The 24,797-nt window shown below is 36.5% G+C and overlaps 1 protein-coding gene across 1 annotated transcript in view; it reads left to right on the top strand.

The window, feature by feature from the left end:
- Positions 1-24,797, top strand: part of LOC145230561 (DNA-dependent protein kinase catalytic subunit-like) — a 53,250-nt gene that overhangs the window by 24,630 nt on the left and 3,823 nt on the right. Inside the window, exons 38-79 of the mRNA XM_080096007.1 lie at positions 132-333; positions 745-837; positions 1,003-1,091; positions 1,379-1,498; positions 1,818-1,980; positions 2,428-2,560; positions 2,985-3,134; positions 3,525-3,666; positions 3,958-4,093; positions 5,399-5,580; positions 5,984-6,103; positions 6,588-6,711; positions 7,007-7,144; positions 7,474-7,589; positions 7,790-7,981; positions 8,129-8,218; positions 8,279-8,492; positions 8,878-9,064; positions 9,738-9,962; positions 10,366-10,478; positions 10,944-11,165; positions 11,865-12,042; positions 12,478-12,598; positions 12,713-12,845; positions 13,223-13,311; positions 13,666-13,780; positions 14,279-14,455; positions 14,901-15,069; positions 15,165-15,276; positions 15,460-15,637; positions 16,091-16,260; positions 17,030-17,154; positions 17,849-18,004; positions 18,465-18,646; positions 19,104-19,315; positions 20,433-20,523; positions 20,939-21,157; positions 21,772-21,979; positions 22,542-22,694; positions 22,905-23,020; positions 23,990-24,087; positions 24,425-24,595. Of these exons, the coding sequence (XP_079952133.1) occupies positions 132-333; positions 745-837; positions 1,003-1,091; positions 1,379-1,498; positions 1,818-1,980; positions 2,428-2,560; positions 2,985-3,134; positions 3,525-3,666; positions 3,958-4,093; positions 5,399-5,580; positions 5,984-6,103; positions 6,588-6,711; positions 7,007-7,144; positions 7,474-7,589; positions 7,790-7,981; positions 8,129-8,218; positions 8,279-8,492; positions 8,878-9,064; positions 9,738-9,962; positions 10,366-10,478; positions 10,944-11,165; positions 11,865-12,042; positions 12,478-12,598; positions 12,713-12,845; positions 13,223-13,311; positions 13,666-13,780; positions 14,279-14,455; positions 14,901-15,069; positions 15,165-15,276; positions 15,460-15,637; positions 16,091-16,260; positions 17,030-17,154; positions 17,849-18,004; positions 18,465-18,646; positions 19,104-19,315; positions 20,433-20,523; positions 20,939-21,157; positions 21,772-21,979; positions 22,542-22,694; positions 22,905-23,020; positions 23,990-24,087; positions 24,425-24,595 (6,324 nt within the window). The remainder of the gene's footprint in view (positions 1-131; positions 334-744; positions 838-1,002; positions 1,092-1,378; positions 1,499-1,817; positions 1,981-2,427; positions 2,561-2,984; positions 3,135-3,524; positions 3,667-3,957; positions 4,094-5,398; positions 5,581-5,983; positions 6,104-6,587; positions 6,712-7,006; positions 7,145-7,473; positions 7,590-7,789; positions 7,982-8,128; positions 8,219-8,278; positions 8,493-8,877; positions 9,065-9,737; positions 9,963-10,365; positions 10,479-10,943; positions 11,166-11,864; positions 12,043-12,477; positions 12,599-12,712; positions 12,846-13,222; positions 13,312-13,665; positions 13,781-14,278; positions 14,456-14,900; positions 15,070-15,164; positions 15,277-15,459; positions 15,638-16,090; positions 16,261-17,029; positions 17,155-17,848; positions 18,005-18,464; positions 18,647-19,103; positions 19,316-20,432; positions 20,524-20,938; positions 21,158-21,771; positions 21,980-22,541; positions 22,695-22,904; positions 23,021-23,989; positions 24,088-24,424; positions 24,596-24,797) is intronic.

Raw genomic sequence — 24,797 nt, 5'->3', positions numbered from 1 at the left:
TCGTCTTTGGCATAAATGGCTATTTATAAGAAAATTGCAATTTGTGCCAGGGAATATAACATCGTTAAATTCCTTATTCAAATAGATCTTTACTGGAATTTGATTTAATAAATTCCTCTCATTATTTACAGCATTCCGACCCACCAGCAGAAGTCTGCTCTCGATATTCCCTTCCACAACTTCATCACTTCCCGATCCCCAGTGACGCGTCGCCACGCGGTTTGTGACGTCATCGTTCCCATGGTGACCCGTTGTGACGTAGTATCGCTTGTCGAGTTCTTTTCGGCGCATGTAAACGAAGTCATGGATATACTGAAGGAAGACACGAAACGAGTAAGGACAAAATGTCGAAAAATACTTTCGCCTGTGGTGGGATTCGAACCCACGATTTATTCAGGGATAGCGTTTACGTTTGCCGTAGTTTCAATTTAACATAAAAGACATTTAGGGTTGTTCACTTTTGACACTAGTAAACTGATTAGTCCCAGGTCGCAAAATAACATTGTGAAAAATTGCTCTATTTAAGTATTTTGTGTTATAGTTCAGTAGTATGGTTTAAACTTTAGTAGTATAGTTTTCTTGTATTTCTTACAAAACAAATGATCTCGATTAATAGAAACCCAATTTGCCAAGCGATTTTCCGGAATATGCAATTAGCCGAAAAATTTTAGAGACTAGCGCGACGTTGCATTATTGATTCAGTAAACAAAATTCATAAACTAATTTTATGTGTTTGCTTTTTAGTATCCGGAATCCCAGTGGATCGATCAACTGGAAAGGAAAAGTCTTGCTTACCGAATATTGGAGCTCATGTTTTCAGTTTTGCCCAAAGAACAGGTAATGTGGAAAACTTATGGCGGCTGTAGGTTAACATATCAGTTATCTAAAATGCAAGATTATTTAACTAAGATTTATGCAATGTAAGCAGTTTTCTTATGTTTGTTTGTGCAACTTGCTTCACATTCGCTTAGGTCGGCATTTCCTATACTCCTTTTTACACAGATTGAGCCTTCTTCAAGCATCGGACAAGCTTCTGCCAGTTCGCAAAATAAAGAGTCACTGATGAAAGCTTTCATGATGAGAGCAAATAGGTTTGTGTGTAGATTAACTTCTTAGATTTGTGTCAATTTTGTTGTGAACATTTGTTTTTTATGAGAACAGAATTTTACAAAATACTGAATTATATGTAATAATGCTAAGTTTTTGCAAGGATGGAAATGAAAATTCAGACAGTTTATGTTTAGAACTATCTATTCTGATTAATATTTCCTTGTTGATTTAAATAACCAAAATATTACAGAAGATTTATAAAATAATTAAACTTATTTTATTTAAGTGATTAATGAGTAATTTATTATTTACATGAAATTTTTTGAAGGGATCGAAATGAGAACTTGGAGGGTGAAAGTCAATTGTTGGAGGAAAGAAGGAAATTTCATTGTTCAGTTTACAACGCTATGATAGCATCGGTGGTCTGCACTCAAACTGAACAAAAGTGGTAAATATCATTTCTCTTATTATTTTACCGTTTTCACGTTTTATTTCAAGGGACTATTTAATGTGTGTCGGACACACACAAAAAACATTATGAAAGTAATTACTCCGATTTATTGGGGTGTGTGATATTGCTGCGCAGCGTTAGACGTTATTTAGTGGATAGAGGACACAATTGGTCGTTAACGACAGACGTTAACGCGCTGCAGCTTCAGCGTCGCTATAGGCGTTATGTGGCGGGGACACACATTAGGGTGTCAGGCTGGAGCGTTATGAAATAACTTAATTTTGATTGTAATGAGATGTATATGATTTTTGATTAGGTACAAAGCATTTTTGTTTGATGAGAATCCACCCAAGAACCAGTTTTTCCTGAATAACGTCATACCGACCGAAAGCAAATACAAGTTTGAAGTTGAAATGACGGAGCCACTGGTGAAAAGGAAACGCTTTGTCGCCATCAGGAAAGCCAAGAAAGAGGAAAATGTAACTTTGAATTCAAACTGAATTATCACGTGTTTATGATTCGACTCATTAATATTTAAAGCTTTCTTAATTTTTCTTTAATTCTGCTACTATAGTAGCTATAGTTAGTCGAATGGTTAGCGCAGGAGCCTCTTGTTCACAAGTTTGTGGGTTCTAATCTTGTCTCATACACTCGTGTTTTCATGAGAAAAAAAACAAGTGAAACAGATGTTTTAAAACTGAAGTTACCAAATCCCTAAGTCAAAAATTTTTATTTCGAGGTTGAACTAACTTAAAGTTGCCAACTTCCTGAGTCAAACAATGAAAGAAAGCACCTTTTATCCTGGTGTTACATGCCCACGGCGGATAAAAATAAAACAAACAAACAAACATGTTAAAACTTAGTGAACACTTTTGTGATGCAATAATAGAATACAATTTAACGCAATTATTTTTTTGTTTGTGAAGAACGAGAATGAAGGCATGATGTTCGCTCCTTATATGGCATCCATAGCTGGCAGCAGTTTAAGTGAAGAAGTAAGCGCTTTTGATGGAAACAGGGGAAGAACCGTCCAAATATCGTCCCTCCAATCTGACACGCGTAAGTTACCAAGTTACATAAAAGCCGAAGCAATTTATCTCTAATCCAAAGATTGGATTTGATAAGGCATTTCGTTCACTTCTGAGCAGATTTTGAAGATACTTTTTTCCTCAAATGTACCAAATTTACATCCTGTTGAGAACCACTGCGTTATACCTCAAGATAGCTTCTATCTTTGTTTTAAATCTCACCAAATGTTAAATTTAATTTAAATTAACTTTTGACATTTTTGCATAAATACTTCAAATCTTTTGTTTTAATTTTAACCATTTTGCGAATCAAACGCCTTGGAAATGCCCCCAGCCTGAAAAAGGGCTTCTGTTGTGGGTTCGAGTCCAATCTCAGTCTGCATCGCTGTCTCTTCATTCTGAAGCTGCACCTAACTTTCAGCTCACTATCAGCTTGTGTAATTGTTTTCTTTTAGTTGGATTTGAATCGGCATCAACAAGAGAAAGTCCAACCAACTTTTCTCACCAAAACAACTTTGTTGAACTTGAAGCAAACTCGTTGAATGAACACGAATGTATGCCAGCTATGGTTGGTGTCATCACTCATATGCATCACAACAAGATAGGTGGGCTAAACGAAACTTGAACTCAAGTTTTAAAAATTTTTTAATAATCTGTTTTATGAAGACTGCACTTAAAACTTTCGAATTTCATCACTTATTAAAATGTGCATGTTTTACAAGTTTGCTTACATGACGATCATTTTGCTTTTGCCTGTAGAAACAAGTATGAGACTTTTGGTAATTTTTCGGCCTGATGCAAAATGAATGTTTATGCCTATTTTAACATACCCCCCATTGATGTAAAGTAGCAATCTTTTGAAAATCAACCATTTTTGTTCAACAATCTTTAATAATACGAGTTACTTTAAATTGGTGCACCTACTAATGTAACATTGTAACAAGTAAACGATTTGTTTTTTCTTGAGGCCTATTGAAAAAAATACGTTTTTTAAGGTTTTCCTTCAGGGGATGCACCAGCTGGCCAACTTCCTCAATGGATGCTTTCCATTCATAAAAAGTTTTCATCGTCTTCCACTCACCCCAACATACGGATTTTCATCGCCAAACTCATCGTCAATTGTGAAGAGTGTTTCAGGTAATATTGAGCAATTCAGTTGATATTGTCAATTTGCAAAAAATGTTGTAAATTACATTATTGAAGGAGCATTTTTGTTCTAACACATTTCTGCTGTCAAACTACGTCATAGCTGGGTGATGTCAAATATAAGTCTACTAAAGTTTGTATTATTCATTAACAATTTTCCTACATATACTGATAGTGTTTTACATTTAATACTATATTTGCAGACCATTACATGTGTCTGTGTATTACTTTTTAACTTATTTTTTAAACATATTCAAAATTTATGCTACTTTTCATTTGCAGACCTTATGCAAAGTATTGGATCGCACCACTCATCCAGACAATAGTGCGTGGAGATTGTTGTGTTGATGGGATTGACTGGATGACATGTGATGTACTCGCTACCGCCCTTTCGTGGAACAGTGTGGCCATACCAGAGGTTATTTAACTTGTTGTGATCAAAATTCAATAACTTGCGATCAACTTCAATAACTTGTGATCAAGTTCAATAACTTGTATTCAAGTTCAACAACTTGCGATCAAACTCAATAACTTTCGTTTAAGTTCAATAACTTGCGATCAAACTCAATGACTTTTGATCAAACTCAATAACTTTTGATCAAATTCAATAACTTTTGATCAAATTCAATCACTTTTGATCAAACTCAATAACTTTTGATCAAACTCAATAACTTTTGATCAAACTCAATAACTTTTGATCAAACTCAATAACTTTTGATCAAACTCAATAACTTTTGATCAAATTCAATCACTTTTGATCAAATTCAATAACTTTTGATCAAATTCAATCACTTTTGATCAAGTTCCACAACTTGCGATCAAGTCAATAACTTTTGATCAAATTCAATAACTTTCGATCAAGTTCAATATTTTGCGATCAAACTCCATAATTGCGATCAAATTCCATAACTTGTGATCAAGTTAAATAACTTGCCTTTAAGTTCAATAACTTGCCTTTAAGTTCAAGAACTTGCAATCAAACTTCATAACTTGCGATCAAACTCCATAAGTGTGATCAAATTCAATAAAATGCGATCAAGTTCAATAACATGCGATCAAACTTCATAACTTGCGATCAAATTCAATAATTTGCGAACAAATTCCATAACTTGCGATCAAATTCAATAAATTACGACTAAACTCCATAAGTTGCGAACAAACTTCATAACTTGCGATCAAATCCAATAATTTGCCTTTAAGTTCAATAACTTGTGATCAAATTCCATAACTTGCAATCAAGTTCAATAACTTGCCTTTAAGTTTAATAACTTGCCACCAAACTCCATATCTTGATAATTTGCGATTAAACTCAACAACTTGTCATCAAACTCAATAACTTTTGATCAAATTCCATAACTTGCGGTCAAATTCAATCACTTGTGATAAAATGCCATATTAGTTTGTCCAGTGGCAGTATTAGTGTCGTTTTTTTTTTGTAAATTGCATGTCCAGGAACAAAACAAAGTCGTAAGATATTACTACAAACTGTTTTTAAAGCCCGTTTTGTCAAACAGGAAAATCAAATTTTTTATATCAAATTTTTTAGCTAAGATGAACGTGCATTTATTCCCAGGATCAGCCTGAAAGCGTTCATGCAGACCAGAGACCACGGTATACTCATAAATCAAAGCTGTAAAGCATTCTAGCTGTACAAATCTGTTTTTTGATTTTGTAAATGCGGATAAAGGTGTTTATAACTCTTTAAAAAATTACCTTTACGCAGGAGACAGTAGAAGGTCGGGGTTTGGTGCAAGGCCTTCTCGAACATTTAGCCGAAAAGTTTTCGTGTGATAACCGTGCGCTCCTCCGACATAATTTGGACCTGATCAAGGCGACTTTGGAATGTTGGGGTTCTCGTGTAAAATCAGGAATTAACCCAAAACTCGTATATGATCTTTGTGGCAGGTATGGAAAGGAGATATAGCACGTAAACTATGACATAACAGACGGTCGAAGTATTTTTTAAGCACGAAGAGTTTTTTTTTCACGAAGAGTTTACTTGTGTTTTATTTCATTGGACTCGCTGTTTTAATTAAAACTTGCAATGTAGAAGTTGAGTTTTAGGTTGCACATTTAATCTATGTAAACAAAATTGTGTAATTTGTGCAAAGTGTACTTTTACAAAATGCCTGGACAACCCCATTGTACTTTTATCCACCACCCTTTAATCGAGTTTATAGGTAAAATCTCGTTTGGTAAATTTATTTTCAAGCCAGTAGTTTATCAGTTGAGTCATAAACCTAAAACGCAGTTGAATTTAAAACGCAGTTTGAACATTATTCGTACAATCTGCTTGTTTTTATTCCAGCACTGATTCCGAATCGAAATCAAACTTCGCAGGTTTGCAGCTGCTTGGAGCGCTTCTCGCAAACGGGATTTCCCCATACACGTCATCGTATGTAGTGGACAGGTCCGCCTATTTTAAGAGGTGGGTAAGATCAATCGTTGGGATTACGGAATGGAGATTTCCCCTGGGTCCTACACATCAACAAACTACAACCCAATGTCGAGCTCACATCCAGTTTAGATTTTTTTAACGAAGTATTTATTACTAGCACACCCAAAGTGGTTTTTTTATAATCAACGCTTTTGTTAGCGTAAAACCGTTGTATTTATTTGCATGAATAGAGGTTTTGTTTGCCTTTACTGTTCTTAGGCTGCTTTTCTGACAGAATTGTGAAATGCATTAATCAGTGGTTTATTTCTCATAGCAAAATAAAACATACGACTAAAACGTCTTGCTTAAAATAAATTCAATACATGAGCAAATGTTTGTTGCAAACTTTTGTAACGTTGGAGTACCCGACATTAAAGATTGCCACGTACAGCATGGTTTCTGTAAAAACAACTAAAAAACATTGATCATTTGTTCATTGTTTATCCTTTTATAATGGTCTTTATCTTCTGCACAGAATTTTCCAAAACATTGTTTACAAGCGCAAGGAAATTTATGACAGCGCAGCAGAAGTTGGTGGGATGACGTTGAGATATCTGACTGAGATTGAAAAGGAAACGGAGGGTGAAATTCACGAGATGGTAAAAAATATTTGAATCATATATTGGGGTCTGACGGTGTTTTCTAAAAATCATTTTTAAACTTTAAATTCTCAACGTTCATTGCCTTCTGATACATCTTTCAATGTAATAAAACTTTTAGTCAAAACTATACGTCTTAATTGTGTTTGTAAGATACTGATTTCATTGACTGTATTGTCTTTTAAACCGTCATTGAACTATATTGCATTTGTTTCCAATTAGGTTTTATACTAGACAATAGGCTTAAACTCTTACCCACTTAAACAATTGCTCCTTAACTAAAATTGTCCATTAGGTGGTCGCCAAGCTCACATTGCTCAGCAGAGACCCCAAGCGGCAGGATGTCTTTATAACAAGTCTCCACAAGGTGGCGTCCCACTACCCACCGATTGTCGATCAGTTTCTGTCTCGTGTGATGTTTCTTATTCCAAAAGTAAGACCCATCTTATTTCTATGCTGTATGATAAATAGTATCTTGTTTTAATTGTTTGGCGTGGCGTTTAAGCAATTATGATTCGTGAAGCACTTGTGTTGCAATTAGAAACAAGAAAAATCCCCCAAAATAAAGCGATTTTTAGTCTTAAACGTTGGATTTAATTGAAGGGTGTTACGACAAAAATGTGCACGTGTCTAGTCAGGCCTGAATTTACTTTGTTTTATTCAAACGAGAAGCCAGAAAAGCCAAGCCCAATCGTTTTCGCGTTGAACAATGACGTACAACCCCTTAAGATCTGTGAAAAACGTGAACTGTTGTAATTTCAGGTTCATGGTGACCTTCTTACTTATTGCTTTGAAATTATTCTCGAGCGAGCCGAATCTATCGAAGAACTTTTCACTCAACTCAAGGCGAAGAACTTTATCTCAAAACTGAGTATCGGGTAAGTAGGCCTACAAAGCAATCTTTCGACTTGAAGTTTGGCAGATTTGTAACATTATTTTACAAGCCACTCGTTTCCATAGCAAACTAATCAGGTCCCAGCGGGTTAAAGTCACGTTATTCAAGTTTCACATTCATGCGCTTTACGGTTGTTACTTGGTTGTTACCATCATTTTGTTTATCAGTACAACTTCCTTGCAGTAATGAAGCCCTGCAGCTCGTCTGTCTTCGTCTGTGCCGTAGCGTCATATCAAACAAATCCTCTGACGTTACCAATGATGACGTTATGATGTTCTTCGGTCAAATAGCCAAACATTTTCCGCAGCATGCCAGTGTTCTCTGTCGTCAGGAGGCGGCGAACGTTGCCATGGAGATATACGATGCGCAAATGAGGTGAGATGTTTTTATTAAAAAGTAGTTTGGCTTGACACATATTTCGTTGCACAATTTGAATGTTGGTTAAACTGATATATTTTTCAATTTGCACCTATTATGTAAAGTTGATTAAACTTCTAGTTTTAATTTAAATTTCTTTCGCAGCCTTCCTTCTGACAAACGCTCATCTGAAATTCTTTCTTCATCACGACTTTTTCTTCTTAAGTTGCTGCATGATCCTGAGGAAGCGTTGAGGTGAGTCGTTGCGCAAATACTTATGCCAAGGCTCTAATTAAAACAGCATTTTTTAAACAGGAACCAGATTGTTAACTTCTGGAGCAGTGAGGACAGATTGCCGATTCAAGCTTCTGCTAAACTTGGCAGCTTACTTGGTCAAATGTACGACTCAGCATTAGATGAAGTAAATTATCTCTCCAACACTGTATCCCTGCTACTGCAGAGTGCTTCATTGAGTCCAGATTTTGAGCGACCAATGTTCGACCATCCTTTGTCCGAATGTGTGTTTCAGGTAGGTGCAGGTTTCGTGCTAACAGAGATGACTAGCTAAAGGGATAAGATTGTAGTACTAGGTTTGAAACGTGATTCACTTGACTTGACTTTCGAAAGCAAATCCAAAATAAAACGTGCAATTAGTCGTCTAGCTTTGGAACCACAGAAAACGGACTTAAAAACTAGCTAGATCAAAAACAAAACCATCTTTTGTTTAATTAATGAAACATTTTGCATTTCTTGTATTTGAGCTATTAGCAGCGATTCTATACTATCTTTTGCATATATGAAGGATACAAGTAAGAATGTTAATCATCTTCGGTCAGCTAACGTTTGTGTTGTTTTGCTGAGTCATGTTGACGCGGCAAAACTCGCTGACCAATATATCTCACGGCATGTTGCAGGAGTACACGATCGACAACCGGTGGAGATACAGACACGCAAGCATGACTCCGCTGTTCGCTGACACTCTACAAGCCGGAGGGAGCAGCGGGGATTCCCCCAACAAGCTACTGTCGCCACCGTCTTCCAGGCAACCTAACGTCGTCATGGCGACGCAGGATAATCTCCAGTTTTCAGCCACAGTCGACAGTGAGTTTTTTTGAAGATTATATTGATCTTTGCTTAGAACTTATTTTATTTCTATATTCAAATAGAATTATAAACAGATGATTAATAAACATATTTGCAGAACACACGCACAATAGTTAAAATATACACACATTCAGAGTAAGCATCGATTTAACTGCAACTACACAGACTGAGTGCAACGTCATGCAACTTGCTACTTGCCACATGGACAAAACCTGTCATGCAAGAAACTCAGTCAAGTATAAATAAAAGATCAGCTATTAAATTTATCTGGGGACAAACTCAAAGTTATAACATCAATATTTTCATAGGACTACCTCAGACCAATCGGAACTGCACATTTTGTGACAAAATAATCACAATACTGGGGTAGAATGAATGATTTCGTTTCTACAACATCACTCTCATTTAGGGGTAAACTGAGCTTTACCAGCTCGATTTGTAAACTTATATTATTACCTTATTTTAATAAAATAATAAACACCATCGTAGAACACACTTAATTTACACAGAACACAGAATCAGTCATACTTGAAATTCATTCAAGCATAAAAAAAGCATATTGATTAAATTCAGTTGGAGACAACATTAATGTTAACATATCACTTTTGCAAACAGATTACCTTAAAACTTATAATTTTCGAATATTTCAACATGTTGTGGTTATCCACAGTGACCGGTAAGAACACTTACAACTGGATGACCGGGAGCAGTTTGGACACTTTCTCCAGTCTGGCAGCGTTTGGGCAACCAGAACGAAAAAGCGCTTTGCTCGTTGGTTCCAGCGGCTCTGGTGCTAGATATCGGCCAGCACTTTCGAAACTGAAACTCACTGATCCCGATTTCGGGAAAAAGAAAATGGTTTATACTGGAACTGACAATTTTGGAAGTCGAAAAGGTGATAACTTGACACTAAACTTTTCTAAGTCTGAAAGAATTACTTATATTTGGCGTTTAAAAATGAAATCAATTGTCTTAGGTTAAATTATTAAGAATATTGAGCAACAAAATCTCAATTTTTGATTAAATTGGCTAACTTTAAGTGTGCTTGAAAGAAAGGATACATGAAAAAATTTTCGATTTTAAAATTTACTTTTTTATCGATATTAGTAGATTGCATCAAACAAATGGTTTTTTTGATCTGTGATTAAAATTAACTAACATTATATACGTTTGTAAATCAATATAGGATACTCAAATGAAAAGATTTTTTTTAACAAGTTTTACCTCTTTGGGCATCGTCAGTTTTGGTTAGGATGCATAAATCATTTCAGCTTGATGTATTTTTTCGGACCCAACAGGAGCTGGTGTGGATGTGAATGTTGAAAGATTGCGGAGAAGGTTTCGGAAGGAAAGTGACGAATCGCGGATGAAATTTGCTCGAGCTCAGGAACGACGGAACAAAATCAAAGAGGTGAAATAATATTGATAAGGTTGCTACACTATCAGCTGCACTGATGAGAGTTGATGGTCGAAACAGTGTTTTCAATATTTTATTACGGAAAGAAAAAAACTTACTACGAAAGTTTTTATAATACCTTTGTCTCTAACTGTAAATTAAAAACGCTCGTCTCATAACACTCCTGCAGGTTGTAGTGGAAATATTTTTCTAATTAATTTGTTTAATGACTTAAGGCCCTAAGCTAGTTTTTTGCTGATATATCTTTAGGTTACACAATGTTCAGCTTGTTCCAGAAAAATACTTACCCAAAAAATCCAACTAATAAATACAAACGGCATGATACCTTGCGTGTTGTGACGTAATACAAGCTCATTTTTTTCTTCGCCGTCAATTTTTAGTACTACAATCTTGACAGAAATGCAAACACATTTCAAGCGAACAATCTGATGTTGTATGACCTTTAACCTTTGAACCCAGGTCGCAAAGACGGAGGCAGCGCGTCGTCGCGAAACCGAAGTTCAGCTTCATCGGAAGTACAGGACAGGGGAACTCCCCGACGTGCAAATCCCGCACCGGTCAATTGTGGCGCCTCTAGCGGCCGCATGTCAGCACGATCCTCATCTTTGCAGGATTGTTCTCTCTTCTCTCGTCCTTGCTCTTCTGGAAGAGGAGACCAAAATTGGAAAGAAATTATCCAAGGTGACACTTTCATAGGAAACTTTAATTTAACATGTTTTAGGATTGAATTGTTGCTTTTGGCATTCCAGCAATCTCTATATAAAGAGATTATTGGCTATTTTGTCCCGTTTACCCCTTTAATTTCGCTGAAACTTTTTATGTCGACGTTTTTCTCAGGAAACTAATCCTACAAAACTGATGTTAAGAGAATATTGATAAGTTCCAAGTTTGTTGCCCAGTTAACAATGTTTTGCCAGTGTACGTGGCATTGTAAAAACCACAGGGAAAATCCAATTACTCGCATTTTTTCTTTTAAGGAACGTCAAATCTATGCTTCCTTATGTTTACCCCAATTGCATTTTAGATTTACACCTTTGAGGATAATTTCGCCCCGGTTGAGAACCAATAAACAATTCCGACCTTCAGCAATTTGCATAAAAGCAGTGGTTCTTAACCTTTTTTGACAAATTCCTCTATTTACAATTTAAAACATTTCTATTCCTCTAATATACTACATAGTAAATGTTAAACCATATAAAGATCATACAAATTTGAGTCTTAAACCAACTTCACAAAAATTCCAAGAGCTTCACTTCACTTATTTACAAACCCCAAGAACAAATTAAAGTAAATTCTTCCTCTTAAGTTTGAAAAATCCTGTCTTGTGAGGAATTCCTCCCTTGTTGGAAACCAATGCATAAAAGCTTTAATTTCGTGTAGGAGCGTATCGATGCTGTACTTTCCGGTCTGGGCTCCATTCTGGACCGCTCTGCGGAGAAAAACCCTGCGCTCATAGGATGCATTCAGGACGTTTGTTACCATGACAGCCGGGTGGAGGAGCTCCTTCCTCCTGCTCTGGTCGCCTCCTCATCACTTGCATCCAACAAACACGCTCTGGGTAGGATAAAATGGAAAATTGAAAAACTAAACAAAAGAATCCAAGGAAAATGTGCAAGACCTTTCCTTTGTTGTAGTTCGTTGTTTTGGTTTGCACCAAAAATATACTTAAATTTTCAAAACACCTTATTAAATTTGTCAATGGAAAATTCTGGTTTAATACGTTGGTTCTTTTTGCGGAAGAGTTTTTGGTTAAGATTTTAAAGGGAGAAAACAGCTTGTCCTAAGGATTTTAAACAGCAATATATCCTAATGCAAATAACCGGCTTTTTACGCAGCAAGGCGTGGGTTGAAAAAAAATACCCGCTGGTTCCGGTGGAAATTAACATTTAATACCTGGTGATTTAATGTGCATTTTACCTACCAAAATATTTGCTTTGCTTTTCATATCCATGTGTGTTTAACGAGGTGATCACTAGGTGCACTGTTTTCGTAGGAATTGTGATACTTGAGCAGATGATTTTGAACAAACGAACTGATGAACCTGCAACGAAGAGGCGGAAAGTTCCAGGTCCTGGGTTCGAATCTTGCCCTGAAACTTGGCTCCAGCTTGCTCGGTAGGTTTTGCAGAAGTTCTAAGTTTATCTATTTCATCGTTAAGTTTTTGTGTAAGTTTTGTTTCTGCAAGTGCAAAAGTTTGAATAATAAAAAACACTTATTCATTTATTCAGTTTGTACAAGTCTCTTGGCGACTTCGACGTTCTGAGTGGAATTTTCGGCGCGGGTTCGAATCCCACCTCGTCCCGTGGTTTGAGTCTTGAGGCCCAGAACTCTTACAAAGAAGCAAGGAAGGTTTACGAGCAGGTAATAAATTGTGATATGGTCTGTACATACGTTTAATGTGTTTTATCAGTTTTTAAGTTGTTGTTATTTGTGTTAACTTTTTAAAAACATTGTTTGCAAACACATTTCAGAAAAATGCCAAAACAATCCAGCATGATGTGAAAATAATGTTTTTGAAATGGTAGAATCAAAGCAAAAAATATAGTTAAAGTTTGTGGTATTAAACAAAACAAATACTAAAATGGTATTTAAAAGTTATTGCTCAATGCAAAGAGCATTTTTAATAACTCGTCAACACAATGCATTGAAAAGATCGAACATTTCCTTTACCCCGTTTCATTATCCTAAAGAGGTTTGCAGCAAAACATACACATTTACACCTGCGTATTGCACTGCAGGCTCTGAATGATGAGGACACAGATGCAAGTGATGTGGAGAGGGATATGTGGGAAGATTGCCTCCTCAACTGCGTCAAGCAAATGTCAAGGCAAGTTCATTTTAAACCCAATTCTTCTGCATTCGCAAACATATGTTTAAAAGCCAGGAATAAATAGTTGCGATTGAATCTCCACAAACGCTCTTATTTACTCTCTTTTGAAATCAAGTTAAATACCATGTATAGACAGGGTCCTAGTCAGTTAGGTAACAAATGTACATCTGTTGTAAGTACCACGTATGGTAGTAGTATGTAGAAACTGGCAAAAAACAGGAAAGCCACGTTTCTGGTTTAAACATATGCAGTGACATGCTCAAACAAGTAAGTTGGCTGTTATTATTTTAACCTGCATCAAAACCTTGTACCTATCCTATTGATTTAAATAACCAGCGAGTTTGACTTTAGGTGGGACCACGTCAACTTCCTCTGCGACAGCATGCTCGAACGGTATGATAACGTCACCTCTGATGACGTCAACCCGGGAAGTTTGAAGGCTGCCTTGTTACATCAAGATTACCAGGTATAATGCAAAGAGCTTACCCAAACAGTAACTGAACAAAACTTAGCGGAGAAAAGTCAGTAGTAGCAGACAGTGCGTTTATCAGAAATACTTAAATCCTTATTCAAATAGAAAATATGTCAAATGAATAATCGTTGTAGAACATACACAAAATAGTTTACATAAAAACATAAATTAGGTAAATTTATGACAAACAGTGACTGAACAAATTGATTGACAACATATCCATGATCGGTGGCGTGGAATTAAAAGAAAGTTAAGGCAGACAAAGGCTTTTGGAAGAAGGAACATAAATATTAAACATCTGATTTCTTTAGATAGTGGCTTTAATTTAATCTCCAAGGGGACAATTTCATAGAATAATTACATCATTGTGGGGTCGTGGTGGATAGTTTTAATTTTTAAAACAATAGTAAATGAAATTCATCTTGTTGTTATCGTGGGTAGCGATGAAAAACGTTTATTAATCACTGATCAAAACAAAAACTATCTTTGCAGGATCGTTTTCTCGACTCTGCCGTCCACGCCAAACTGCTACTTCTACTTCAAGGTCGCATGGAGGTCGGCGAACAGCTGTCGTCATTCTTCGATGACGTCATGCAGAGTGACGTAGACAGAAAGAGTCACGTCGAGAGAAGATATTCGGAGCATCTGACGATGTTGTACATTTACAAGGTATAACTGTAGTGGGTAAAAAATACAAGATACAGACGAATCCGGTTAATCGCACAGCATGTTTACCTAGCGTTTTGATTAGTTACCTGGACTTGGCGATTAAGGAATTGAATTTTATTACAAATGGCTACGGTTGGGATTTACGAGCCCTATGCAATTTAAAAACAGATTGGGCGATTGAGCCGATTTGTCTGTTGATGTGTGCACTACATATTTGTCGAATATTTTGGATTGATATGATGCAAAAACCTTAAGGCTGCCAAAACGCACCAACTATTTTGTACTTTTGCATAAATGTTTTTGCATGTCGTGAGTGTTTGTGGCGATGCAATATTACGTAAGGAAGCGCAATACGCGTTGGATCGAATTTTTAATTTAGGCATTGATTTTTGGACATTTACATACGAAATGTTGACGCGTGAATGGTAAATGTTTTGCTTTGCAGGATGACTTTGACCGAGCCCGATATTACTTGAACCTCACTGCTGAGCACGCCACCCAGCGGTGGTCGTTGGTAGGTGGTGGCGCTGGTCGCAAGGGGGAGCAAGAGATCTTTCGTGTTGTGCCGCTCGTGTCTGATCTTCATGAGTTTCTGGATTTTGCACAGAGCCCCGGTAGAAACAAGTTATTGTTTATTTGTTTTATTGTTTTTTAATCTTTGATTTTTGTTAATTCTGTTTTATTTCTGTAACTTTTACTTATTGCGCAGACGATGACGTCACAGAACATGACGTGCGACGCATCGCTGGTGGGTGGATGACGCGAATGCCACACTTGACATACGACCCTATTACGTCATGGCATGACGTCATCAGTTACAGGTTACCGGGTTCAGGAAGTTGCAGTTTTTTAATGATATTTTAATAGGAAAAATCATTATGTTTTGATTTTTTTGTCATTTTTTTAAAAATTTTAAAGTCCACTAAAGAAATTGATTTTTCAAATAAATTATTTTTGGGACATTTTTTTTAATTCAAAGAAACTTCCTCTTTTTTTCAACTCAGAACGTTCCTCATGGATCGGATGAGTGATCGGTTGAGCCGTATCTTGGATGACTCGGAGGATAGACGTGACTCGTGGTTGTCAGGATGCAGGAGCAAGATGTTGATCGAAATGATGAGGAGCGCTTTCACGAGAGGAAACTTTGTTGTGGCTGAGAAAATTCTCCGGGCACTGGAAAAGGTAAAGGTTTGAGGTTACAGGTTTAAATCTCGTTACAGTTGTGTTGCGAGATTTGCCAGTTGCACGCAAAGAGTTGCATTATTATACAACGTTCAGCAGATTTGTTATCGACTGTGTCTTGGTGGGAATAGATCCGTTAGGCTTACGATTGCTCAGTTAGGACACGTCATTTAACATTGCGGTACTTTTAACATTGCGGTACGGCTCGACCCTGTTTGTCAAAAATTGTCAATATCTGGCCCTGCTCGGCTGTAAACCGTCATAATAATGTGAAACCAATTATACTTGCAAGTTAAAAAAGGTATCCCGAAATTCAGAACAGTTTACAGACTAAATCAGAAAAAAATGACTAAATTCATATTATTTACCTAAAACTCATTACGCTGAAATACAAACTCATTTACTTTGCCCAACAAAAACTTATTTTCACCCGATTAATTATCTTTTTCGCAGGATTATGAATCGTTGAAGGAGAATGCGAGAATCGATTTATCCCAGGCGACCGCTTCATTTTATCACGCACGCGGGCGACGTCAAGTGGTGACAGGAGAAGAGCAAAGTGGTGTCAAATATTGTTTGGCTGCGTTTCAGGCGCTCCAAGAACAAACGCCTGAACTTGGGAGGTATGTAACAGAACGTATAGGCTCGTTAAGATGCGTCGATACGGTAGAGCAATTGTTCTTAACTGGGCGGCAATTATCATTATAGTACTGGTACGCCAATGCCATTCAGGTGGTAAGCAACTTTGCTGTAGTTGAATCAAAATAATAAACTTTACATTAATTTTCAGACGATGCAGCGCGCATTCTTGTTCCAAAATTACTTTCATTTCTATCTCACAATATTTATGATACAAAAACTACTTCATTAGTGGTAGCTATTGTAGTGTAGCCTATTTTTTTGGACATCACTGATGAGCAAACATACTTTCTATGTTATACTTGAGTCGAGAAAGTTTTGGTATCACTACTGTGAAAGCAACTTGACGCGCTTAATAGTAATTTAAGGAAATGCTACATTTTAATGTTTTTGCTTTTGTGAAACATTTTAAAAAGTTTATGCAACTACTACAAATACAAAATCTGACATGCTTGAATTAAAAAGAAAATGGCGAAACAAATAAGTTTAATAATAGTAAATGCAATATCAGCCGTTTTACTGGCATCTAAGAATGTGGGTATTGTTTTTTTTATGCTGGAGTTTCAGCCACCGTTAAATGGAACAAACTTCATGAACACTCGCATGTTAAGTTTTTGTGTGAAAATGATTTTGCAATTACGTACGTTATTTAATGAAAACAATTGCATTGCTGTAATGGTTAGCAAGATATGATTTCTAAGTGTTTATTTTGCACAATACGCATTTTATATGTTTTCAATTCTTTCTTTATAGCGTGGAATCAATTCGTCACAACATGTTGCTTGCATCAACGTACCACATGACGTCACAATCACTCGAAGGTCACCCTGATGACGCAATAATGGAGGAGATTCGGGTCATGGCCGGAAATGACCAAGGTTTGAAAGACTTTGCCCCAAAGTGTACAGTTTCACAAATTCCCCAAAAAAATCAAATTCTATTATAATCTGGAAACAGCTATTATACAACTACTGAGCAAGACGGTGTAACCTGAGGTCTATTGGCGTTCCATTGATTGAACAGTCCGCGAAAACGTTTTAGATGTGGCAAACCAGACTTGTTTAATTTAGTGCTAGTCAGCGATTTCAATTCCTCCGTTTCTGAGCGGATCAATGCGCCCGGTGCTATTTTTCTGCAAACTAACAGTGTGGCTAAAACTACTTGTAAATTTTACGGAAGTGTTAAATCAATATAAATGTGTGTTGGTATTCATGAAAGTCAGGGCAACTTGTGCTATGTTAATGTGCTGCACACACGGTTTATTCATGTTAATAGTATTCGACCCACAAATAATCACAAGGTTACACGACCTTGGTTTTAATGACTCGTTCATAACCTAAATCAATATTTGCTCGATTCCTAGCATTCCTAATTATAACGCACGGTGCTCGTGGTAAATTTTAAATTTCGTCGTACAATGACCAACTAACGTTTATTCTAAACATATTGTTATGTGTCTACTGAATATTTATGACGTCATAATACGACCAGTGACGCCATTATGTTGGGTCGAACAGAACAACTTCAAGCCTTTATAACTTCGCAATTAAGGGTGGTTTGTCTTTCACACAGGTGACTTGCAGCAGATTTTAATCAACAACGCTTTCGGAGTTTTCGAGAAAGCTGTGAAAGAAAGCGAGAAGTACGGCGAAGAACTTCAGTACGAAGCTTACACCAACCTCGCCTCATTCTGTGACAAGCAACTTCAACGATCGGAAGAAAATAGTTGTAAGTGTTTCAAAGATTCGTTTGCTACTACATGTCTGGTCCATTTACAGCCGCTTCGTGTTGTATTACACCATTTGTAGCCAAACCAGAGTTACAAGAGGCTCAAAATTGAAGCCTGAGCCTGAAACCTTTATTTAACAAATTTGTAGCTCTTCCAGCAGTTTTTAATATGCCGATATTTCCAGTTTCCACTTCCTATACGAGACACCTTCATCAGGGTAATGATATAAATTGAAAACACACAGTTGAAACATTTTGTGTGAAAGCAAAATTAGACCCAAAAGGTAGAATTAACAAGGTAAAATTACGAAACAAATATATCTGAGTGTAAAGTCAGGCTCCAATCCAGCCAGTTTTCTTAAACTTAAGATGAAACAGTAACTCCAACGTATTTACCACACCAGAAAGCTTTAATTGATATTAGTAAGCCAGAGTACAGGTCTAGTCAATTGTTTCACAGCAACTGGCGAAGATTCCACTGCTCGTAAACCTACACAGTACGCGGTTACCATGACGACCTGTTTTCTGCGTGCGATGCGACTTCACGGCGGCGGACGCTCTATCGCCACCTTGCGATTTCCTCGTCTGCTTCAGTTGCTCGAGAAATTCGGAGACGAGATGAGATCAGGATTCGTGCAAGAGGTCAGTGATTATGAAGCCAAGAAAATAATTTTAAGCTATTTTTTTTTTGCGTGAGAAACTGACATGTTTTAAACTGGTTTTTGATTGCGCGTTTAGAAATATAAGCTGCACAAAACATGAATGATTTTGTGGAAAGTGTAGAAGGTTTTCTGGTGGTTATTTTACGAAATGTTGTTTACATTACTCGATTTTGTCAAACCTTTTCTAAACCCCAAGCATTAACAGTTTCTGACTGAGTTCATCCAGATATACTTCGGATTAATTGTGGCCGATTGTTTTTGTTCCTTAAAACGTTAACACTACTTTTATTCACGAGCAAAAAATCTAAAATACGTGGATTTTCGTGTTTTTTTTTCAAAAAAAAAAACTTAATACAAAGCAAAATCTAAATCTACTTCGCCACACTTTGCGGCATGTAACAACCGAATTGTCAATAACTTTTGTACATTTTTACTAGAGTCAATCCGTTCCTTCTTGGAATTTCCTACCTTGGCTTGGACACATGGTGGCGCTGTTGGACGGTGACGTGGCCACATTTCTTCACCCCATTATGATGCAAGTGTCACGTGATTATCCCCAGGCGGTCGTGTACCCTCTGTGTGCTGCGCAACAGGGTTTCTGTTACAAGAGATCTGAAACTGGAAAGAAGAACAAAAGTTTTGTGAAAAAGTTAGTTGTTCTGTTTTTATTATCTTGTAAAAATTCCATCCTTTAAGGCAGTGTTTTTCAATCCTTTTTGGGCCACGGAACACTTTATGCATTAAACTAATTTTGCGGAACACCTAACGAAATTTTGATGCAATAAAACAACTGGGCTCAGGGTGACACTAAAACGCTAAATGGCACATTACGTAATCATTGAAACGAATGAAATCGTTCATATAGCGCTTTTGAAGTTTTCGAAAAACGTATTATACTGAAATACAATATTCGCCTAGCTCTGGCTGTTCCGTGAGTAGTCGTTTTCCGTGTAAACAATTTTGCTGAACATCAGAAGATTTGTTGAATCCCGTTTCGGTTGGGACAGCGTTTAAATGTTATATTATTCTTAAAGCTCACCCAAAGCTAAATTGCACAAACCGTCAGATATTTACCCACGATTCAACTATTTCATTTCCAGACAACGAGTCTTATTATCACACAACAATAAATGAAGCTAATCACTATAGATTGTTTAGAACATTCAAACTGGTGGTGGCGGATAAATACATTCACAAAAGAAAAGTCATTTCCGTCCATTGAGTTAAACCAGTGATTTTTCGACCTGTGTATTCAAACCAGCAAACACCGCGGAACACCGGTTGAAAATCACTGCTTTAAGGCATATTTTGACGTGTCGGTTACACTGTTTAGTTTCACTGTCAACTTGGACACAAATTTTAAATTGATTTTGGTATTTATTGTTTAATTTAGTACTTACCAATTTACACCATCCGGACACACTAAGATAGCATTGCTTTTTTTTACATTTGTTAAAGGTGCGCATGGTATTTATGACTGTTTACTTTTAATAGTTTAGTGCAGGCACTGTACAAAGTAATAGCGAGAATGCGTGTGGCAATTAAATAGAAATTGATCATCTTTACTTCCATTAACTGTAATGTCTGTTACACACAAAAAATTCTCACATGATGTTTTTCTAATCTTTGTGACAAGAAAACACGAACCAATAGTGCAAACTATTCTTATTGGTGTAATTCCAAATGTAAAAGCTAAAAACATAAAATGTCCCAACTATAATAAGTGCATTACGTGCCCGTTTATGAAACATATCACTGTTTTGCAGACTCCTCACATCTTTGCATGAAGCGATTCCACTTGCAAAAGAATTCATTCGTCAACTTCAGCAAGTGTCCGATCCTGTTGTGTTATTCAAAGTATGAACAATTTTATTGTGTTCTGTGTTTTATCTCATAAATCGGTCGTGTCACTGTTATTTAATGTTTTCATGAACTAAACTCTCGCTTTCATGAACTAAAGTTATACTTGTCCAAGCATTTACTACTTTGACCAAGTAATTTACCCATAGATATATTATTTTTTGGAATTAAAGGTGTTTGTTAGTGTGGTTGATGCTTGTTTAATTACATTAATAAACACTGAAGGTAGGAAAATTTTTTTTTGGAAAACTATAAGAATAAACCAATTACAGTCAATGGGTAAAAACTAAGGTTCAACAATAATTCTATTTTTTTTCTTTGCATTCCAATGGCACGTAACATAATTAAATTATTGCAAGAGTCGTTTTCTTTCCTTTTCTTCTACATTTTATTTATCTTTATTTATTTTTAGGATTGGTTCAACGAGTTCAGCAAACTCCACAAGAACAAGAAAGATAAAACAGCGACCAACAAGGACTTGCTGGTCAGCTACCAAAACATGTACAGGGAACTGTTTGACCACGACCGACCCGCCGATGACGTCACAGAGCAGGGTAGCGCGTCACTCTTCGGCTCAGTGACGTCACAATCACCTGTCACTGTTGGTGCGCTAAGAACAAAGTTTGCAAAAGTAAGTTTAACAAATGTAAAAAAAATATATATACTCAAAGCTCTTTCACAAAAATATGTTTTTAAAATGGAAACTAAAGAAATACATTTTTTTGTCTCTTAACTTCTTTTGCCTTTTTTCTAGCCGTTTGCGGATTAACAGTTCCTATATCACTTTGTTTAAGTGTAATGCCGTGTTCATATTTAAATACAATAAATAAACAAGTGATCAATAAACAGAAGGATAAAACTCAATTCAGAAAAGTGTGTTCACACACAACCTATACACACGTATAGCCTACACCAAATGTCACAAGCAATAACAGAACAGATAAGAAAATATTTTTTATTCGAAAAGGATAAATAAAGTAGTTTGGTAGTTTTATTTAAAATTCGATAGAACAAAATATATCGGAAATATTCTTTGGGTGAAGTGACTAAATTTAAGGATATTTAAAACAGATTACTTTATTAAGATGATATTTTGTCACAAAATTTTATTTTAAATCCATGTCAATCGTACATATTCACATTGCCTTTTAGTGCAGCTTTTTTCTTTCTTGCCAACAATAATTTTGTGTTTAAAATGTACTATATTGTCTCCACCACATTCGATTGAAACTTGTCTGTATTCAGGATTTCAAAGCGGATGTGGATGGTTTGTTCGGCGGTTCTTCGGGAAGTGCTCTTCTTCAAATGCGTGATTTCAAACGGGAGGCGGGCGCTTTGTATAAGAGAATATTGGATAAGTTCAAATCACAAGCTATGACACTTCAGGATTACAGCCCTTGGCTGGCCAACTTTCAGAGCCTTCAATGCGGCGACAAAGATTTAGAAATTCCCGGTAGTTTTTGTTTGATAAATGTTTGCAGTTGATTAAATTGGAGATGTTTGCAGAATAATTTCAATTACAAAACAACTGTAAAAAAGCTCCAACACCTTTTTACGTCGCTGTACAATTTAAAAAAAGTCTTTATTACATATTTCAACCATTTCACAACCATATGCAATGGCAAACAAGTACAAATAATAATATAAAAATATACAAACAGGGGTCGGGAACCTATAGCTCGCGATTTAGAAGTGTGTTTTGATGACTGCGTATTAAGTTTGCATTTCATTAAGAAATCAGTTCTGGTTATGTTAAATCATAGGGTTGAATTGATGAATCAACGTTGTTGCTCTTTTTTTTGTTTTTTACTGCCCTTCTATATCAGTTTATTGGCATTTTCAGCTCAAAAGGTTTCCGACCCCTGGAATCAAGCATTAAACTGGCAGCAGTATTTGGTACAATAAGACAAAGGCAGATAATGTTCGGGTAACGCACTAAAACAACAAACCAAATTTTTTATTACACTCGGTTCGGTTTCGCAATTATTTTTACCTTAAAAAATTAATTCCACTAGGCCAATACGACGGTCGTGCTCGCCCTCTAGTGGAGTACCACGTGACAGTTGTGGGTTTCGATGAACGCGTGCAAGTGATGTCATCGTTACGTAAACCCTGTCGCGTCATCATACGCGGATCGGATGAGCGGGAGCATAGATTCCTGGTTAAAGGTGTGTATACTTCAAAACCGTTTTTTTTTGGGGGGGGGGGCGCCGTTTATTAAACCAGCTAAATAGAAATAGGTAAACAAGTTTAACGTTTTTGTAAATTCTTGTCTCACACTTAGATACGTGTAAACATTTTTTCTGTAAATTAAGAATTGGTAGAAAGTGCCATTTCCTCATTTTCATTTTTAGTCATATTGTATTTTTCATTCCCAGGTGGAGAAGATTTGCGACAGGATCAACGAATTGAACAAATCTTTGTTTCGATAAACGATATTTTCAACGATAACTCAACTTGCAGGGAACGAAGCTTTTCTATTGTAACTTATCAGGTGACAGAATAGCAGAGTTTGAGAGCCCGGTTTGAAACCGGCAAATATTTTACTGTTACGTCATAAAAAATAAATAAATTAACAAAAAAACATTTTATTCTTATTTCTTGCGCCGAAAATTTTGATAAATACTGATAGATGGCGCAAAGAGCACTTGGTTGAGGGATTGTAACATAAATTGCATTGAAACTAACGTAAAAACTTAATCCATAATTAAGAATTCAATAAAAATAGTTTTTAACTTACCCCTGTCCTTAATAATTCAGCTCTTTGCGCCAACTAACAGTGTTTAGCAAATTTAAATTTATAGCTACAGTGAAATATCGTGCTAGTGTCTCTTCCAAAAGTACCAGTTGAAACCCAAGGCGCGTGTTTTATGTTTTTATACTTGTGCCCATAGGCGCTGTGTGGGCGGTGGCGGAGTGGCGCCACCAGCTTTGGTCTGTAAAGCACGGTGACGGCCACCGTGGAGATTTTGGTATGTTTGTATCGGTATCGTACGAAACTTCGTAAAATCTGAAGAAATTTGGGAACAATTTTGCTTTTAAAGAAGCGTGCTGGCGAAAAATCAACAAAACGTGCCGAAACTGCAACCTGTTTTGGTCAGTGTCTTGTTTATGACGTCAAACACACAATTGTTGGTATTGAATGTATGACCATTATTGTGTACAATGCGATTGTGCTGTAATAAATGGTTATTTTAGGTGATACAGAGCAACAACTTGTCGAAACATTTTCTAAACGTCGCTAAACCAATAATAACGTGAAAGCAAAGTGTTTCAAATGAATGTTGTTTAAAAAAATATTCTTTCAAGAATATGACGGAAGTTTGAGCTCATGTGGTTGCACGCATTAGTGACGTCACATAAAAGGGACGTCATAATTAACGTCCGTCACTTTGCATTTTTTTGTAAAACTCGGCGCCTATGTTTGTACCTGTTTGCAAATGTCTAATGTGTTTCTCCACAGGTGATTCCCATCAATGCAAAGGTCGGTCTGATAGAGTGGGTACCTAATGTTGTTCCTTACCTCGAACTTATGACAAAACAAGCGGGAAAGATGGGCTGGTAAGTATTGGAACTAATACGACGTGATCTAAACATATACCACATTAAAATCCTTTGACAAAACTTGCACTGTGGACCGGTTGAAGCCAGTCGTTTTATTTTAAGACGGTTTAGTACTATATATGCTTGGTGACCGCCCGGTATAACGCCTTCAATAATGCCTGGCGTACTGTGATTTCTATTATACAATGAATGTTTAGTGCGTGCAATTAATCATCTTTTTGTTATAACCACCATGATGTTAAAGATTTTATTGTGCACTTTTTTCCGACACAGCGCGGTACAGAAACGAAGTTTTGGAAACACTGTAGGTTAACAGATATTACTTCTTGTTCAGCGAATCAACAATGAAAGGGTTACTTGGGTCGAGTTGGGTTCCAGCAAATATTTTACAAGTTGCCCGGGATCATACGGAGAAATACGGTCTGCTTATGCACAAAGGAACGTACACTGATGTTGTGGATTTGTTTAATCGGCGACAAAATAAACTTCCCTGGAATATGTTGAGGTAAACCTTTGTTGTAATATTGGTTGGGGTATGACGTAATATACTCTCGTTCTCAGCACAAATAAGTCAATCAGTATAAACAGGTTTGTTTAAATGTGACTTTAAAATTTAGTTAATTTAAAAATTATGTATATATTTGTTTTGAACTAAATCTAAATGTTAACTATTTGGAACAAATTTAATGGAAAAAGCTCACAGCTTT

Source organism: Phallusia mammillata, chromosome 1 (assembly GCF_965637545.1).
Source record: "Phallusia mammillata chromosome 1, kaPhaMamm4.hap1.1, whole genome shotgun sequence".
NCBI classification, from domain to species: Eukaryota; Metazoa; Chordata; class Ascidiacea; order Phlebobranchia; family Ascidiidae; genus Phallusia; species Phallusia mammillata.
Note: the sequence above shows the minus strand (reverse complement) of the source record. Positions and strands in the feature narration are given on the sequence as shown.